We start from the raw sequence: 18,688 nt of genomic DNA, 5'->3' as shown, positions 1-18,688 counted from the left end.
GACTTGCAGTCTGTCTCTTCTGCTTGAAGATTATGAATATGTTCGCAACAGAAAGTAAATCCTGCGCTAGGATGTACTGGTGACCTCCATCCGCTGACCTTTCCATTAGGCTTCCACCATAATTCTTCCTCCCATCTTTGAGGGCAGAAAGCACCAAGAAGAATTGGCTTTGTTTATTTTGCTGCTGTTCTTTCTCAAAAATCAGAGTTTTACTTATGAATTCACAGAATCACAGAATCACTAGGTTGGAAAGGACCTTCAAGATCATCAAGTCCAACCATTAATCCAGCGCCACCATGTCCCCTAAACCATGTCCTGAAGTGCCACATCCACACGTTTTTTGAACACTTCCAGAGATGGTGACTCCACCCCCTCCCTGGGCAGCCTGCTCCAATGCCTGACCACTCTCTCCGTGAAGAAATTTTTCTTAATATCCAATCTAAACCTCCCCTGGCGCAACTTGAGGCCATTTCCTCTTGTCCTATCGCTGGTTACTTGGGAGAAGAGCCCAACACCCTCGTCGCCAGAACCCCCTTTCAGGTAGTTGTAGCGAGCGATAAGGTCTCCCCTCAGCCTCCTCGTCGCCAGACTGAACAACCCCAGTTCCCTCAGCCACTCCTCATAAGACTTGTGCTCCAGACCCCTCACCACCTTCGTTGCCCTTCTCTGGACATGCTCCAGCACCCCCACATCCTTCTTGTAGTGAGGGGCCCAAAACTGAACACAGGATTCAAGGTGCGCCCTCACCAGTGCCGAGTACAGGGGCACAATCACTTGAATTCAGTTTCAAATATAATAAATACTATAATCCCAGTGTTAATCTCTCACTAGATGCTGGGAAGAAACCCCAGCAACTTTCAGGCTGACTTATCTAACTCTTTAAATTAAAAGAAGGTACCAACAGTTGAGTGGGATGGAAGTGGGGCATGAATATGAAGATGCAGTAATTTAATATTAAGCAAAAGATACACAAACCACTGCTGAGCAGTGGCACCAGATAAATGTGCTAGTTTGAAAGAAGCTGTCCTCTGGCAAGAGGCCTGTTGAAAGTGACAGACATTTTGTTTTTCAGATGGATCCTGTGAAATATCAATGTCTGGTTTTCAAGAACAAAACCATCGTAGGATCCTATTCTACCAATGATCTGAAAATACTTTTCTTACCTTGTCATTCGGGGATCTTTCAGTGTATCCTCAATGTTTCATCTTGGCCAGTTTCTGCAGATGCTGAGACAATTGTTCAGGCAGAAGCTTTGGCAAGTAGGGTAGTTCTGACAGCAGTCGCTGAAAATCCTAATTTAGAGGTAAGTAGCTGCTTATTGTGTTGGGTTTATTTTGTGGGGGTGGGGATTTTATGAATAGTTTAATGTCACTGGAAAAGAACAGGAGCACTAGGTTGTTCTTCAAAGGAACCTGGAATTTCATATGTTTGGAGTGGGGAAGGAATATAGGAGAATGTTTATGAGAAGCCTATAACTAGGCTGAAAAAAATAAATTAAAACGTATTACTTTTTCATTATTAAAAGACTGGATGAGATCTTAAACATCTAATGCTTTCTAAGTATCTGCTATGTTGGATACCACTGGGCATTAAAATGCAACAAAAAGCATTTATTTCCAGTTGTAAGGATTTCTTTAGTTTTTACATCAAGTAGGCTTTGTCTTGGTTTCTTATTACCTTCAGCTTATTTATGGTTGTAGAGAATGTTTTCCTATTTTGGACTAAATAAAAATTAAAAGTAAGTGGATGTATAAAATACTTTGTCTTGTTTCTTACCCTGAAAAACAACCAGGTGGGAGACAGTGTGATGTTAAGAATTAAATCTGGCTTTATATAGTCCTAAATGTCAAGAGTATGGACAAGCAGAAATGGATTTAATGGTACTTTTGGAAGTGACTGAAAAAATTATAGGATATTCTGACATTGCTGATAAAAGTAAAATTTTCAGCCATTAACCACAGCTAACATTTTTTTTCCGTTTTAAGGTGGTCTGTTAACTTGCTTTGGGCTAAGTATATGTTTTAAAGTAATGATATTCTAGTTGAATACACATGAATGAATATAATTTATAATGCTCCTTCCATAAATTTTGATTTAATTTTTAATGCATTTTTTAATACATAGTTTGGCAAAATCCATCATTCTCCATGTTCTTTATGGTACAGTTCATTCAAACTTGCTTCATGTTTAAGTTAAAATTAAACCTTATTCTCTATCTCTGCATGTCTTGTTATATTCCTCAGATTGGAAAAAGTACCAAATAAATGCTGTATTTCGCTGCAGATCATAACACTGCTAACAAAAATTAACTACTCTCTAGTAGTTAACTACTTTCTTAACTTTTAACTTGCTAAAATGACATTTTAATGATCTAAACCTGACATTTCTTACTTGCTAGCAATAATCATAGTTTAGATTTATTTTTATTTTAAATTAGCCAAACTAATTTGATTGTGTACTGGGTTTTAGTGGATAAATATTGCACTAAGATTGTCTTAATTGACTGAGGCAAAATATGTGGGAGATAGCCAATTGAGTGTAAACCTTTTTGATATCAAAGGAAACATTTCTTAGATTCCTCCTACCTCAGGTAGGAGGTGTGTATTGTATGTGGGTATAGCATTAAGAGTATGGAGTAGGTGAATAATGTCCTTATTTTCCTGGTGCTTTTGTATGGTAGTGTATTTTGGAGTCCAAAACAGTGAAGTTTAGATAAGTTTTAGGACTTTATCCTTCCTTTGAAGTTCTGCTTTTCCTCAAAACCAGGTGGAAACAGGAAAAAGAGATTATCTGGATTTTGGTGACTTGACTTCTGGCAGTTGGAAAGCTCTTCCACTAAAACTTATCAACAAAACCCATGCTTTTGTGCCAATTAGACTTATTATTAATGCTGTAAGTACAGTAAACTTCCTGTATGTGAAAGTTAACTTCTTGTGGTAATGAAATGTAATACCAAAACACTTTATATTATGTGTCATTAAGAAATATACCCTGGACACTAGATGTAAGATTCCCAAGAAATCTTTGGTTAGGCAGGAAATTTTTTTTTTTTTTTGCAGGGTGATAATCTGATTCAGCTAGAATGGTAAAGGTACCAACAAAAATGCTTCTGGGATAGGTGTGGGGTTTTGTTTAGTAGTTTAATTTTTTTTTTTTTTTTTTTCTCCCGCCACCCCCAGCTTTTCACAGCCCAGCCATGGACTGCTGCCTCTGTGTTGGCTGATTTGATAGCACAGGGCAGCAGATAGTGAAAGGATTGGGTTGCTTAATCCTTCCCTCTGAGAAGATGGGAGATGTATTCCACTGTTCAAGTGGAACAGTTGACTGTTCAAACAAGCAGGCAAACTTGCTTCGTAGCAAGTTTAACATATTCTCTCTTCCTCTGCAGGAGCAAGAGCAGGATTCTTCACTCCATGTGCTTTGTCTCACACTAGAAAATAATAGCCTGTATTATAGGCTACAATATGCTCCTCTGCATCTCTCTGTGGCAATGCAGATTTCAGATTTCTGGCTAGGCTGGCTGCTGTTTTCTGCTGTGGGAAGAGCTGGTCTTGTTTCCTTATGTGGGGAACAAGAAAGGACTGGCCTTATGTTAGGATTGGATGGTCATCTTAATGACTAGTGAGGTTTGGTCTTGAACAGCCAAACTTCCTGAAGGCTTAAACTAAACAGTTCCAGCTTGCCTCCTTTACTGCAGAAGGGTTTCCGACTATTTTTAGAGGATTTGCTGGATTATCACATACTGACTGAAACTACAGGCGAATCTTTGATTGTTTTTTTCCAAACTGCTTAGATTGTTCAGAGCTTGCCTTGTATTTATCAGCTTTGTCAGCATTATCGCTAGTGACAATAAGAGATTTAATACTTTTAATATTTTATTTCTTTGACAGAATGCAGTAGCTTGGCGTTGCTTCACGTTTTCCAAGGAACCAGTTAATGCTTCTAATGAACAATCGCTTCAAACAGATGCAGTTTCTCAGATAGCAGCTCCGTCAGTCGTAAATCATGTGATACATGCAAGCTATGATGGGCAAGTGAGTAGTTTTGTAGTTGTCTGATTCTTCCTGTTACTTGCTGTCTGAAATGATGGTTGTGAATATCTGGGTTGACAGTAATGATTTTTGCGGGGTCTGCCTATTCGAGCAGTAGAGTTTTGTTGCTAGCTTTATTTAATTTTTTTTTTTCTCTTCAGTAATTCCCCGCCATAAGATGAGTCTACCAATTTCTTTTTCAGGATCCGGAAGCTTTAACAGTTTGGGTTCTGTTCCATGCACCTAAGAAACAAATTTCTTGTTCAGGTATAGCAACTTGTTTTTAATTTCAGCTAAAACAAATTTGACTTCTAGTGTATGCATGTCTTAGAATTGCAGGAACAGGCTGGAAATTTGAAATCAAATATTCCATCTTTGGTTTGTATCCTAATATTTTGGGTATTGTGTTAATTTTAGTAACTGAAGGAGGTGGAATACTTCCGTGTCTTAATCATTTAGATGCTAACAGGGGTATTTATACTTCACTATTAAGCTGTACAAAGCGGTTAGCTACTGCAAGATGTGTGGAATTTGCTTTACTCCTTTTTCTGGGGGAATTAAATAATCATTGATTAGAACACTGCACTGGTTGCAAAGTAGATAAGAAATTGGAAGAAACCTCTTCCAATTTCTCTGGCTTCCAAAAAGCCGGAGTTTTTCTGGCTTCCCAAGGAGTAGAGAGTACATATGTGAACTAGTTTGGCTAGTATAGGATGTTTTTGTTGTTTGCTTTAAGGACAATTCCAGCCACATTTTGACAGAGACATTTGAGAGATTTAAAATCTTAAATAAAATCCTGTGAGACTTTAAATAAAAGAAAAAAATGTTGCTGGGATAATGGGGAGAGTTTCTGTTAATGTTACCACAACATTAATGTGTTAAGTTTGGACAGTAGCTGAAGTGAGACATGCATCCGTAGGAATGTCATTTGCTGCTAGCAGACTTGCTTGCCTTTGTTACTCATGGAATTGTTCCTAGATTCCTTGGGTCCAGCAGATGAATTCTTGGCAAGAGTTGATGTGGAAGTGGATAGTCCAGGACCTAGCAGTGTAATTAAAAGTATTCCTCTCCGAGCAAGAGCTGGAACAGCAAGGATACATGCTCCGAAGGACTTACAGGTTTGCATGTATTTATGAAATGTGTTTTAATAATAGTTTGTCTCTCCTAGCCTGCTTCTTTTGTAACGTTTAGTTTTATTATATATGCATATATACATACATACACACTTCTTTACGTTTTCCAGACAATGTATCTGTCTACTAGTGTGGGTTCCACAGCCAAACAGCAGCTGCCATTGAAAAATGCTGGAAACATTGGTGTATATTTGAAAGTTAAGGTAGGTTGGTTTCTCCCTCTTGAAATCATGAGTTTTGTCCTGTTAATGTTGTATTGAAGCTAGAGCCAAGCCTTGCAATGCTAGATTAACTGTGTGGTTTGAGAAAAGATTTACAAATTTACATTAGGGAATCTGGAGCACAGGTTATTTTTATCTCTGTCCTTCCAGTTGCAGGCAGCGACATTGGAAGAAACAGATAGGGCCAGTCTATTAATGCATGGCTCCGTGGCTGGTGTCACTGCCACAGTTTTGGGTTTTTCAATAATGGGATGGCCTACACAGCACCACGCTTGCTGACATCAGATGGGATTCACCTTTCTCAAAGGGGGAAGAAGGTCATGGCTCACAAGCTGGCAGGTCTTATTGACAGAGGTTTAAACTAGATTTGAACGGGGAAGCCTGTGACAAGCTGTGGGATGACATGCCAAGTTAGAGGGACGGGATGCTAGCAAGGGCCCTCAGCCTGTTGCTTTGAGATGTGCTGGCTACACTGCAGCACAGTTGAAGTCTTAGGGATATAAGCTGGGGGCTCCTGAGGTAATAGGAGCCAACAGGGAAACACCAGTGAAATACGTCAAATGAATTAAGGGGTGTTCCTCTAAGAAGGTGATGCTGCTGACAGCCCAGCTGAAGTGCCTCTACACCAATGCATGCAGCATGGGCAACCAAACAGTAGGAGCTGGAAGCCACCATGCTGCTAAAAAGCTACAACCTAGTTGCCATTCCTGAAACTTGGTGGGATGAATCCCACTACTGGAGTGCAGCTATTAATGGCTACAGGCTGTTCAGAAGGGACAGGTAAAGAAGGAGGGGAAAGGCGTTGCCTTCTACATCAAGAAATGGATAAAGTGTGAAGAGCTGCCTGTGACGAATAGCCATGAGCAGGTTGAAAGCTTATGGGTAAGAATTGGAGACCATGGCAACAAAGCAATACTTATGGTTGGTGTCTACTACAGACTGCCCAAACAAGGGGAGTTTATTGGTGAAGACTTCTTACTCCAGCTACAGGAGTCATCATGCTCGCAGGCTCTCATCCTGCTGGGGGACTTCAGCCACCCTGACATCTGCTGGAAAAGTAGCACAGTCAGCTGTAGGCAATCCAGGAGACTCCTGGAATGCATGGAGGATAACTTCTTAAGTGAGGTAATTGGTGACGTCAAGATTGGAAGCAGCCTGGGCCGCACTCATCACGCATTGGTGTAGTTTGCAGTCCTGAGGGATATCGGTCAGGCGAAGAGTAAAGTCGGGACCCTGAATTTTAGGAAAACAAACTTCCAGCTCTTTAGGGAGTTAGTCAGTAGGTCCCCCTGGGAAACTGCCCTAAGGGACAAGGGAGCAGAACAGAGCTGGCAGGTCTTTAAGGTTGCTTTCCACAAAGCACAAGAGCTCTTGATCCTCAGGTTTAAGAAATCAGGAAAGGAAGGCAAGAGACTGGCATGGCTGAGTGGAGACTTGCTGGTCAAACTAAAGGGCAGGAAGTAAATGCACAGGCAGTGGAAGCAGGGACAGGTGTCCTGGGAAGAGTAACAGGGACAATGCCCGCTTGTGTAGGGATGGGGTCAGGAAGGCTAAGGCGCGTCTGGAGCTGAACTTGGCAAGGGATGCGAAGAATCGTAACGGCTTCTAACAGGTATGTCAGCCAGAAAAGGAAAGTTAAAGAAAGCATACACCCCTTGATGAGCAAGGCTGGCAGACTGGTAACAATGGATGAAGAGAAGGCTGAGGTCTCAACAACTTCTTTGTCTCAGTCTTCGCTGGCAATCTCTCTTCCCACACCTCTCAAGGGCATGGCCTGCAAGATGGGGACTGGAGGAGCAAAGTCCCTCCCACTTTAAGAGAACAGGTTCGAGACCACACGAGGAACCTGAACATACATAAGTCTATGGGACCTGACGAGATGCATCCCAGAGTCCTGAGGGAACTGGCTGATGTAGTTGCCAAATGACTCTCCATGATATTTGAAAAGGCCTGGCAGTCAGGTGAAGTCCCTGGAGACTGGAAAAAGGGAAACATTGCACCCATTTTTAACATGGGTACAAAGGACATCCCTGGGAACTACCAACCTGTCAGCCTCACCTCTGTGCCTGGGAAGATCGTGGAACAGATCCTCCTAGAAGCTATGCTAAGGCATGTGGAGGACAGGGAGGTGACTCAAGACAGCCAGCATGTCTTCACCAAGGGCATGTCCTGCCTGACCAACCTAGTGGCCTTCTCTGAGTGACCACATCAGTGGATAACAGAAGAGCTACAGATGTTGTCTATCTGGACTTCTGTAAGGCCTTTGACACAGTCTCCCACAACATCCTTCTCTCTAAATTGGAGAGAGATGGATTTGATGGGTGGACTGTTGGGTAGAAGAGGAATTGGTTGGATGGTCGCATCCAGAGGGTAGTGGTCAACAGCTCAACGTCTGAATGGAGATGGGTGATGAGTCGTGTCCATCAGGGATCTGTACTGGAACTAGTACTGTTTACTGTCTTCATCAATGACATGTACAGTGGGATCGAGTGCCCCCTCAGCATGTTTGCACATGACACCAAGCAGAGTGGTGCAGTTGACATGCCTGAGGGATGGGATGCCGTCCAGAGGGACCTGGACAAACTTGAGAAGTGGGCCTGTGTGAACTTCATGAGGTTCAACAAGGCCAAGTGGAGGCTCCTGCACCTGGGTTGGGGCAAGCCATGGTATCAGTACAGCCTGGGGGTTTAAGGGATCAAGAGCAGCCCTGACAAGAAGGACTTGGGAGTACTGGTAGATGAAAAGTTGGACATGAGCCAGCAATGTGAACTCGCAGCCCAGAAGGCCAACCATATCCTGAGATGCATCAAAACAAGCGTGGCCAAAAAAGAAGGTGATTCTCTCCCTTCACTCCACTTTGGTGAGACCCCTCCTGGAGTTCTGCATCCGGCTCTGGAGCCCTCAGCCCAGGAAAGACATGGAGCTGTTGGAGAGGGTCCAGGGGAGGGCCACCAAAATGATCAGAGGGATGGAACACCTCTCCTGTGAGGACAGGCCGAGAGAGCTGGGGTTGTTCAGCCTGGAGAAGAGAAGGCTCCGGGGAGCCCTTACTGCAGCCTTCCAGTACTTAAAGCGGGCTTCTAAGAAAGATGGGGACAGACTTTTTAGCAGGGCCTGTAGCGATAGGACAAGGGGTAATGGTTTTAAACTAAAAGAGGGTAGGTTTAGACTATGTAGAAGGAAGACATTTTTTACAATGAGGGTGGTGAAACACTGGCATATGTTGCCCAGAGAGGTGGTAGATGCCCCATCCTTGGAAACATTCAAGGCCAGGTTGGACAGGGCTGTGAGCAACCTGATCTAGTTGAAGACGTCCCTGCTCATTGCAGGGGGGTTGGACTAGATGACCTTTAAAGGTCCCTTCCAACCCAAACTATTCTATGATAAGGACCCCCAGTTTTCTTTGTACATAAGCCTTTACATGTCTCTTATAACTGCTGTTTTCTCCAAATTTTTCCCATCCTATTGTATTGTTTCTGAGCTGAGGGGACATGGCCCTGTGACCTTACACAATGGCATGGCTTGTATGTAATTTCCATGACTTACAGGCCGTGGAAATAGGATGCATGACTAGTATCACAAATGCCACATTAACATGATGATATTGGATACGAACTGATACCAGTAATCGTTGGTAACACCGTTGAGACTGGTGATGTTACTTCAGTAGTGGTGTACCGTTGCCATGTTGTACTTCTGTTAAGTGTTCTAAATCTGTTCGTGGCCCCTTCAGCATTGTATACACAGTTGATGTCTTAAGATTCCTCTTTTAGAGGTATTTGTATTATAGTCCAACTTTTTAGAAGAGTTTAAGTAGTGCAGGATTATGTGAAAGTTCTGAAGGTGCCAGGTGCATTTGAATTGTCTGAACTGTATGTACAGTAGATGCACACCCAAATTGTATTGTATGTTGTAGAAATGTTTACTCCCTTAAAATAAGTAACCAAGCCTCCCTTTTCCCCGTGCCCACATTTAGACATCAAATCAGGACAGCTGCTTTGCTGTTGAACCTGGGGATCTTTTCCTTCTTCCTGGAGAAGAACGAGAAGTGACTGTCCTGTTTTTTCCAAAAAACGTAATGACTACAGAAAGGTAACATAACTGATTTTATTCTGCCTGTTTTAAACAGAACTACTTTAGGCCTTAAGGTTATAAAGAAATTGAAAGTTTTACCCACGAGGGAGGCTTTGACTTCAGTTGTTTTTGTGAGAGTCCTCATTCATTACGAAGTAGATTTTTGCTAAGGTTCACCTGTACCATAGATTTCCTGCCTCTTTTGCTTTACATAAGTTAATGAGTAGCTGATATTTCCCCTCAGAGATCAACAGATGTCCTGAGACTTGTTTAGTGTAAATAAATAGAGTAAGTCCCCGACGCCATTTATATGGTACATGTTTCTAAAGTACAGGAAAGGTTTAAAATACTTACCTTCAGCAGCTTCTTCAGTTGCTTTCCTCTTCTTCAGTCCACTGAGAGAAGGGAAATTTTACTTCAGTTTCACATATGAAAAAACTCAAGCACAGGTAGGATCAAAAGTACTTATTCATTTTGTCTGCCATAATCAAAGTTTGGCTCTAAATCCTGTACAGCACTTATGTCCGTGTTCCATTTGCTGATGTAAGCATTCATATTTTTGCACATTAGCACCTGTCAACCTTCATTCTGTGAAGTAGACTTGATGGGTTCAAGTGTCCATTCTGGTGTCATGTCAGAGTTTTTTTGACAATGGCAGGGGTCTGACTCAATTCTCCAGAGCAGCTTTTCCTCTTTTGCTACATGTTTTGGAGTTTCTGCTGTAATAGAGCAAGAATGGTGTCCTGGTTTCAGCTGTCCAAGATATGTTCAGTTTCACTATCTAGCTTAACTAGGCCTACCCAGTGCATTAAATTAAACAATGATAAGTCTTGTGCTAATGACAGTATGATCCTAATGGATAGACAGACAAAGTGATTAGTCTTTGCTTTCCTGTGTCTTATGCATAAAACTGCTTTGCTTTACAGCATCAAGATACTCAGTAGGGTTGGAAACTTAGCAGTCCACTTGCAAGTGCTGCCAAAAGACTAATAAACTAAGTAAAGCAGTAACAAGGGTTCATGTTCCCTACTGATGGGATGCAGGACTCTGTCAGTAGGCATCATAGGAATTCAACTGACTGCTAGGAGTTTCTTGAGTTTCGTTCCTGGCTTTTGTGGGTCTGTGCTATAGCAAATGTTTCATCCTATTCTTTAAAAGCTTGATTTCCTTCCTGCTCTATGCCTTTTTTCTAGATTCTTTTTCTGGTTTATTTTTCTGATTGTTTTTCCCCTCATTCCCTGTATCGTTGGTTAGGTACTTCCAATCTCCACTTCCTTCCCTATATACTTGAGCCTTTTGTTTTATTTCTTTGTTGCCTTCCGTCCCTTTTAATTAGGCAGCACTTTCTTTTTCCTGGTTCCTCTTCTGTGTGTTTTTTCTGTGTGTCTAGTTTCTTCTCTGTTTTCTTTGCTATTTAGGTCTAGCTTTCCTATTCAGTATTCTTTCTACTTCATTGTTTGAATCTGTACTCCTGATGCTCTCATTCGTGTTTCTCTTCTCTGCCTGAAGAAGGCAGTAGTCATCTGCACTGTGCTTGTGTCCTATAGGGTAGAGGCTGTATCATGAAAAGCCAGCTGTAGGTGGCTGGTTCTCTGTCTGTGGGCTCAGTGTTCTTTCTCTAAGCAATCGCAGGAAACAAAGTGGGGAAAAAAATCTTGGGTTTGTGGCTTAGAACACTACCATTGTTAACAGGACTCAGTTTAATTTTGACACTTCCGTGTATCTCACACTTGTAAAACTTCATTGGAGTTCTGCATCTGTTTCATCTCCGTAGAGACAGCCACGCTTTGTTTCTCTCCAAAATTAGTCTGTCAATCAGAAGTTAGCATTGGCAAAAAATAATTTGTCTAGACTTATCTGGACCATTTCCAGATGAAATACTTCAGAAGATTGCTTGAGATACATATGGCATGCATATTTACAGTCCAAAGGATTTAGATTTTGCTAAAACTTTGCCTAAAGCTGGCCTTTGTCTTAAAATAAAGTATTTGTATTTTCCCCTTAAGAAAGTAGTTCAAAAAGGCCTGTCTATAGGTTTGTTTATTTTTTGTTTTCAGTTATGTTTTGTTTTCATCAACTTAATCTTGTTCTGTGGTGGGATTTAAATTTATTTATTTATTTTTGAAGTACTTTGAAAATCCTTGTGCTGCCATCTGGGCCTCAGTATGAAGTGGTGATAAAAGGTGAGGTGGAGTCTGAGGAGAATAAACCTGTGTCTACAGCTGCTGGCTGCTCAGACATCCCACCCATTCTCTCCAACAAGCAGTTCATTGCCTGGGGAGGAGTAACACTTGGAGCATCTGTGTAAGTATATTTTACATTGCACTTACTTGAAGTAAAACTACCTATTAACATTAATAATCCAAAGATGATAAACTAAGCTGTTTTATGACACAAGTGAGAGAAGCAGTATAATACAATTATTTTTTTGTGCAAGAAATTTTTGGAAACAAACTGTGATCTTGTTTGAGCTTTTTGTATTCTTCAGGACTCTGTAGTTATCATTAGAATAATATCTGATTCTCTAAGGTGTGGTATACAAGTAGAAATGTAGTGGAAAATATGTTCCAAGTAAGTTGGTGGAAAAATTCTGTTGGTTCTTTTGACACGTATCTCTTGCTGGAAATATCTATGCTTGTTTATGTTCAGTTCATCCATTAAGACTAGAAGAATCTAGTCTGGTAATGTAATTTGACAATCTGAATAGCATAGGCTGTTGAAACACTCAAAATTCAGATAGATAAATTAAAGAGATGTTCAATGTTAAAACTTCTGGTGATGGAGAATCCATTGCAACTCTAATTATGATTGCTTTATCCTTCAGACTAGTTCTTGTTTGAACTTCTCTAGTTTCATGTTCATAGCTTCAATATTCCATGATTTAGTGACACTGTTTGTAATTGCTTAGATATACTTTTCTGCTTTTGTATGTAAAGGCTGCAAGTTTTGCAGATCTCTGGACTTCTAGTAAGTATTACTTTAGGGACGAGTCCACTGTTGTTTTGATATTGAACTTTTTGAGGAATCTAATAATGTTCCTGATTGTTGAAAAGTGATCCATGTTGGTTGCCAAGAACCGTTTCTGGCAGCTATATTCTTATTTTTATGTTTTGTTAAGATAGTGTATTTATAACATAGTAGTTTTGGCTTGTTGGTGTTTGGGAATTATTTTCTCTTCCCCGTGTGCTACTACCTTTTATTTTCTGTTCCTCCTGAAAAAAAGTTTTGATGTACTATTGGTTTTAGGAAGCTGCAATTATTTTTAGAATTTTTGTTCCAGGTGAGTAGAAAATGGTGTCTGCCACTGAAAACTGGGGACAGGCTGTGCTCTCTCTCCCCCTTCCTCTAATTCTAACTGCATGATCCTTCCTCTTCCTTCATGTTTTTACCAGTTTTTACCGGGTTGTCACATCCTTCGTGGTTGTTTTTGACTTGTTAAAATTACAAAGGCACTCACTCTTCTTGCTGGAGAGGTTTCCTTCCTCTCTTGAGGAAAGATCTGAGTACCAGAAACCTGGTCAATCCAGGATATATCAGAGAGAAAAAAATTACTTTTTGGTCAAGGTGATGCTGCCAAGTGGCCATAACTTTCTGTGGTACTATCATGTTGAAAAGTGCATGAAAAGGAAAAATTGTCCTAAATTAGTTCTTTACAACTGTTCCAGTGAATCTGGGCCAGACAACACGCAAGACTGTTTCTGCATAACTAAGTGGCTCTGGATAATCTAATTATTATTGTGTCTTAAAGTGGTTTTTTTTAAAGGGATTTTTGTATTGACAAAACTGTTTGCTTTAAAAGTTCAAGCTGTTAAGTACAATACTTGAACTTCAGAAAAGCTGTGTTTATATATATTTTGAGGTGGTTTTGCTGCATGAGGATTGATGTGTAATGGTGTATAATGTTGCAAGGTCTCTAAGTTTGAGAATACAGGAATAATTGGCTAACCTATTCTGTTGTTTCAAGAGGCGATTTTTTTTTGTCGTGAAATTACCTTAAAATTGACTGTTCCATTTCCATTGTTTCCATGAATAAATATATGCAGTTAATTTACATTTGCTGTAAAGTATAACTAAACTTCATATTTTTCAGCCAGCAGAAGTTAACTCTAAGAAATGACTCTCCATCTGTGACCCAGCATTTAAGACTGTTGATAAGAGGCCAGGATCAAGACTGCTTTCAGGTAACTGTCATGAAAATGTCTCTTCAGTGTTTATGACAATTAATCAGGCTATGTTTATAACAAAAATGTCTTTGCCTTTATAAGTCAGTGGTGTTCTTTTTATAAATGTCAGTGACTGGCAGGCTGTGTGAGTATTTGCTCTGAGACTGCTAGGATGGACATGGTAGCAGAGCATAAGCTACATTGGCAGCCTTAGGAAGAGCTGGAAGGATGAGAGTGCTGCAGCAAATTGGAGCTCATTTTACAGCTCTTTAAGCTGCTGTAGCACAACAAAGTCAACACTTGGAGTGATCTGTCAGTGGCCCTTCTTGCAGGAGGGATTCCAGACCTCACTCCAAAATGACTCTGTGTACGTGAGGGAAGGAGGAAAGAAAAACTGGAATTAGCCTTTGGGAATTACCATAATTAGAGATTTTTTTTTTGTCACGTAGTCCACATACATTTATATCCCCTTTTCTAGTTCAGATTTGATATCTAAAATCTTAAACTGAGAGAGAATTAATGTAGTGCTTGTTAAGCTCAGCCTTACTTTATTGTGGATGGAAGGCAAAAACCCCTGTGGTCTAAACTGAGAGGCATTGATATGCTCGTTGTGGGAATATAAAGTACCTTGAACTTGGTCTTTTTTTGTTGCATATTAAGCATTGCAACTTTAAATTTATGCCATTGTCAACTGAGTTAATCCAGATTTTGAAGGACTCAATTCTGGGTTACTAGTGAAGTTAAGTTTTACTGCTATATGTTTTTCCTATTGTAGTCACTTGCTTTTGGTGTCTTCTGTTTTTTTTGTAGCTGCAAAGTATATTTGGATCAGAAGAACGCTTAACTAGTAATTGGGAACTCAAAATCCGTCCCAAAGAAGATACTAACATATACTTGATGTTTACACCTACTCGAATAACTTGCTTTTTTGCGAAGCTGGAAATCAAACAGCTGGGGATTCGATCACAGCCAGGAATTAAGTTTAGTGTAAGAGTCCAAACCTAACTTATAATAAATTCAAACATACATTTTTCATAATTACTTAAAATCTATCACTGAATAGCTGTTTCTATCAAAAAGCTGAAACTTTTCAAGGTATACACTATGCGTATCTGCATACTTGTTAAAGGTTGCTTGGGCACTAAATTTTACAGTTTGAACATTAGCTTCAATTTTGCATGCTGTTTTTCCCCTTGTGAAGGAAGAAGGAAGATTTTATGTACTTTATTAAAAGTAGCCTAAGATTTGTAACTCTAGACCTGTCAAAAAATCTGAACTTGTCTTGTTCTATAGGTAGGCCTTAAATTTATTTTCAGTAGAACTTGAAAAAGATTGAATAAACTTAGGCTTTTTTTATTTCTTGCAGTCTTTTCAGTTCACATTTTAAGCATTTTCATTTGTCTTTCTGTAACTCTTTATATAGTTCACCATAGTTGTACAGAAATTTTAGGAAGAAGCTTTCTTTCAGTTGAAGTAGTGGGGTTTTTTGTGTGTGTGTTTTTTTTTTTTTTCTTTCTTCCACCCCCCAAGATACCGTTATCTGGATATGGAGGAACAAGCAGTATAACTTTAGACAACGTTAAAAAACTGTCAGATAGTTACATGGTAACACTGGATGGACTACTGCCTGCAAGATTAAGGAAAGCTTCCTTCTGCTTAAGAAATACAGGTTCTCGGGCTGCCTATGTTAAAGCACTGTGCTTTGCAAACCTACGGACAAAAACAGTTATGGATCCTCAGGTAATGATGGTATCTCCAGAGAAGTTTGTACTAAAAGAAGGAACACATGAAGTAAGTATAATACCTGATTCTGATCAAATTTTATTAATTTAAATTAAAATAAATGTGATCAATGAGAATGTGTCTGACTAGTTCTTTATTAAAATCTCATTTAACTTGTGTAAAATACTGTTTCACTTGTATTGCAGAATTTGTTGACTCATATTCCAAATGTTAGTACTAACAACGATATTTTTATTCTGAGTATGTTGTCTGTTTTTTTATCAGGTGATTACTATAACATGGAATCCAATGGAAAAGGAAAAGAACTTCCATAAAACAAACACATTGGTATCAACAGTATGTTTTTTTTGTGGAGATGAAGTTTCTAGGCAGCAGTATCGTAGGTAAGATGTACTTTACTGTTGTAACAGAGAAAATGTTTAATAAAAAGTTAAAATTAGAGGTGCGTGCTACCATGAGTATGGTCTTAATATACTTCTCAAAATAGCAAGAATAAACCAAAAGACAGCGATGATACGGAGATATCTCTTAAGTCTTACATCTGATAGGTTGTTTGATGGGTGTTTGGTTTGTTTATTTGTGGCTTTGTTTACATACTGTAGCCACAATCCTAGTTAAGGGTTTTATTTTCTTTTTACATTCTTGTATTTGAGTGTGGTGGGTTTGGGGGAAAATTTTTGCTTTTTTGTGTCAGAAGAGAGTTGTGTTCTGTCTTGGTATCTCTCTTTCCATATGTATGTAGCTTTAATTTTTAAAGAAAAGGCTTATGAGAGGAGTAGTACTGAAATTCAGTAGTATTAAGTTTTGAACAAGATTCGCATCTTGCTTTGCTGAATTCTGTTGACAAAGACAATGTTTGAATAGATGTGTGTTTGAGAGAAATAACATCCACATACGATTGTAATACACTGAGGAAATTTGTAGATTATATCTTACTGAGCTTAAATAGAAGCTACATTACTCTGCCTTTCAATTTGCATAACTCAAATGCATAAAAATGGCATATTCTGCCTTTAATGACGTAAGTGGCACTTTTGACTTGTGCTGTGTGTGGTGTATAGTGATAAGGCAAAATGTTAAGATTAGGCAGAGCACTAAGGTGCTGATGGTCGTCATTCAGTGCAAAATTTCAGAATGGCAGTATTTCACTGTTGCTTTTAAATGTGTCTGCCTGAAACTTTATGGTAATCATTGTATGTATTGTTATCCAAGTAAGGTATTAAACATAGCTGAATTTAACTGTATGACTTTGAATAAAAAGCTCATAGAATAGCTGCATTTGTGACCTACTTGATAGACAGTTTGTTTCTCAGGTATCTCAGAAGATGCTTTTTAGTGATTTTGTATGAACTATGAGGCAATGCTCACTATCATTGAATCCTTCTCAAAGGGCAGAGATGCTTAGGGAAAAGCTTTGATCTACTGATCAACAGAAAACCCATTAAGAAGCTTGATGCACCTATATAAGTAGTCTCGGAAACTTTTATTCAGACTCTGGACATTGGTACATGAGTGAAATTATTAGTTGCTGATTTTATTAGTCAGCAGGTGTGGCATTTGGTTCTTGAACAGTGTGGTCTAGTTGGTTGTTTCTTGATGGGAGCTTCTCTGAAGTCTCCCTTGATAATCTGAGAGAGATGCTTATTTCTTGAAACAACTGAGTACTGTCAGCCAGTCAAACAAACCCCATTCTCTAATTGTGTACTGGAACGAGTATATGATTTGGGACTTAGGGGCAGGAATGTGAAATGAGTAATCTGCCTGGTCTGCCAACTTCTGGCTCAAGTTCTTTACTCCAAAAATATACATAGTCAGCAGCCTGGTAAGTAGCTTACACCTGAGACTTAGTAGTGCTGAGGTATTCTTTCCCCCTCCACAGCTCTGACCTTCTCTGAGTGCCAGGTTTCCTCTTACTGACCTGTAGCTGCTCATTTTTTCCAGGACTGTGTATATCCCTATGCCTCCCAGTCTTTTCTGTCCTTTGGCAGTCACGCTCCTTGGCTCCATGTTCCTGCTGTTGGCTGGCACCTGCTGCCACTCTGCCATTGATTAGTCAATTTTTCCCCTCAAAAGGCTTTCACTTGTGACCAAAACAGCATTCTCTTGCTTCATGTGGTGATTGAAAAATCATTCAGTTGCCTGATGTACTTATCAGAAATCTAGGTAGGTGTGACTGACAGCCGAGAACAACTATCTTGGAAAGGCAAGTGTATGGTAGCCATTATTTCAGTGATTCTTTTTACTATGCAGCAATAGAGCAGGTATTTCTTTAACCATTTTAAGATTATGAAAATATTTGCTTCCAGATTTGAGCTTGGTGTATTCAAAAAATGATAGATAAATTTATGCTGGATTCTTACCAATCTTACAAACTTTTTAAAAATGTTGTTTCCAGTACTATGTGTAATTTAATGACTTTTTTTCTTTATCTCTTTAACAGAGCTATGATGTATAAACCTGAGGTGGAAAAACACATAATCCCAGAAAAGAGCTTATTGAGAAATATTGTATTTGATGAAGAATTTCAAGGGGAGCAGCTTGTGACAGAAGGTAAGCCTATGACTTGCTAAAAGAAAAGTGCAGTACTTTATTTTTGTGTGGAAAAACATGCTTTTAGGCTTGAACCTTAGTTATTTTTCCACTGCTTCTTTTTTAATAAACGTAGAAGCAAAATTCTCAATTTGAATGCATGTATTGGGTTTGTGTGGCAGGGTTTTGGTAGCGGGGGGAGCTACAGGGGTGGCTTCTGTGAGAAGCTGCTAGAAGCTTCCCCTGTGTCTGGTAGAGCCAATACCAGCCAGCTCCAAGACAGACCCACTACTGGCCAAGGCCAAGCCCATCAGTGATGGTGGTAGCACCTCAGGGAGAACAGAGTTAAGAAAGGGAAAAAGTTGCTGTGTGATAGCAGCCGAAAGAGAGGAGTAAGAATGTGTAAGAGAAACAACTCTGCAAACACCATGGCTAGTGAAGCCGGAGGGGCGGGAGGGGCTCCAGGCACCAGCGCAGAGATTCCCCTGCAGCCTGTGGTGAACAGCATGGTAAAGCGGGCTGTCCCCCTGCAGCCCATGGTGCTCAATGGTGGAGCAGGTGGATGCCCAAAGGAGGCTGTGACTCCACGGGAGGGCTGCGTGGGAGCAGGCTCCTGGCAGGACCTCTGGCCCCCTGGAGGGAGGAGCCCAGGCTGGAGCAGTCTGTTCCTGAAGGATGGCACCCTGTGGAAGGGTCCCAGGCTGGAGCAGTTTGTGAAGAACTGCAACCTGTGGGAAGGACTCATGTTGGAGAAGTTGGTGGAGGACTGTCTCCCTTGTGAAGGAGCCCACCCT

At 40.2% G+C, this 18,688-nt stretch overlaps 1 protein-coding gene across 1 annotated transcript in view; it reads left to right on the top strand.

Annotated features, from left to right (window-relative positions):
- CEP192 (centrosomal protein 192kDa) overlaps positions 1-18,688 on the top strand; it is an 80,019-nt gene that overhangs the window by 33,663 nt on the left and 27,668 nt on the right. Inside the window, exons 19-31 of the mRNA XM_010281785.1 lie at positions 1,073-1,303; positions 2,767-2,892; positions 3,891-4,034; positions 4,235-4,298; positions 5,010-5,149; positions 5,275-5,367; positions 9,362-9,477; positions 11,587-11,763; positions 13,550-13,640; positions 14,433-14,609; positions 15,153-15,413; positions 15,630-15,748; positions 17,806-17,915. Of these exons, the coding sequence (XP_010280087.1) occupies positions 1,073-1,303; positions 2,767-2,892; positions 3,891-4,034; positions 4,235-4,298; positions 5,010-5,149; positions 5,275-5,367; positions 9,362-9,477; positions 11,587-11,763; positions 13,550-13,640; positions 14,433-14,609; positions 15,153-15,413; positions 15,630-15,748; positions 17,806-17,915 (1,849 nt within the window). The remainder of the gene's footprint in view (positions 1-1,072; positions 1,304-2,766; positions 2,893-3,890; positions 4,035-4,234; positions 4,299-5,009; positions 5,150-5,274; positions 5,368-9,361; positions 9,478-11,586; positions 11,764-13,549; positions 13,641-14,432; positions 14,610-15,152; positions 15,414-15,629; positions 15,749-17,805; positions 17,916-18,688) is intronic.

Source organism: Phaethon lepturus, unplaced genomic scaffold (genome assembly GCF_000687285.1).
Source record: "Phaethon lepturus isolate BGI_N335 unplaced genomic scaffold, ASM68728v1 scaffold552, whole genome shotgun sequence".
Lineage (NCBI taxonomy): Eukaryota > Metazoa > Chordata > Aves > Phaethontiformes > Phaethontidae > Phaethon > Phaethon lepturus.
The sequence above is the reverse complement of the archived record's forward strand: the minus strand, read 5'-3'. Positions and strand labels throughout refer to the sequence as shown.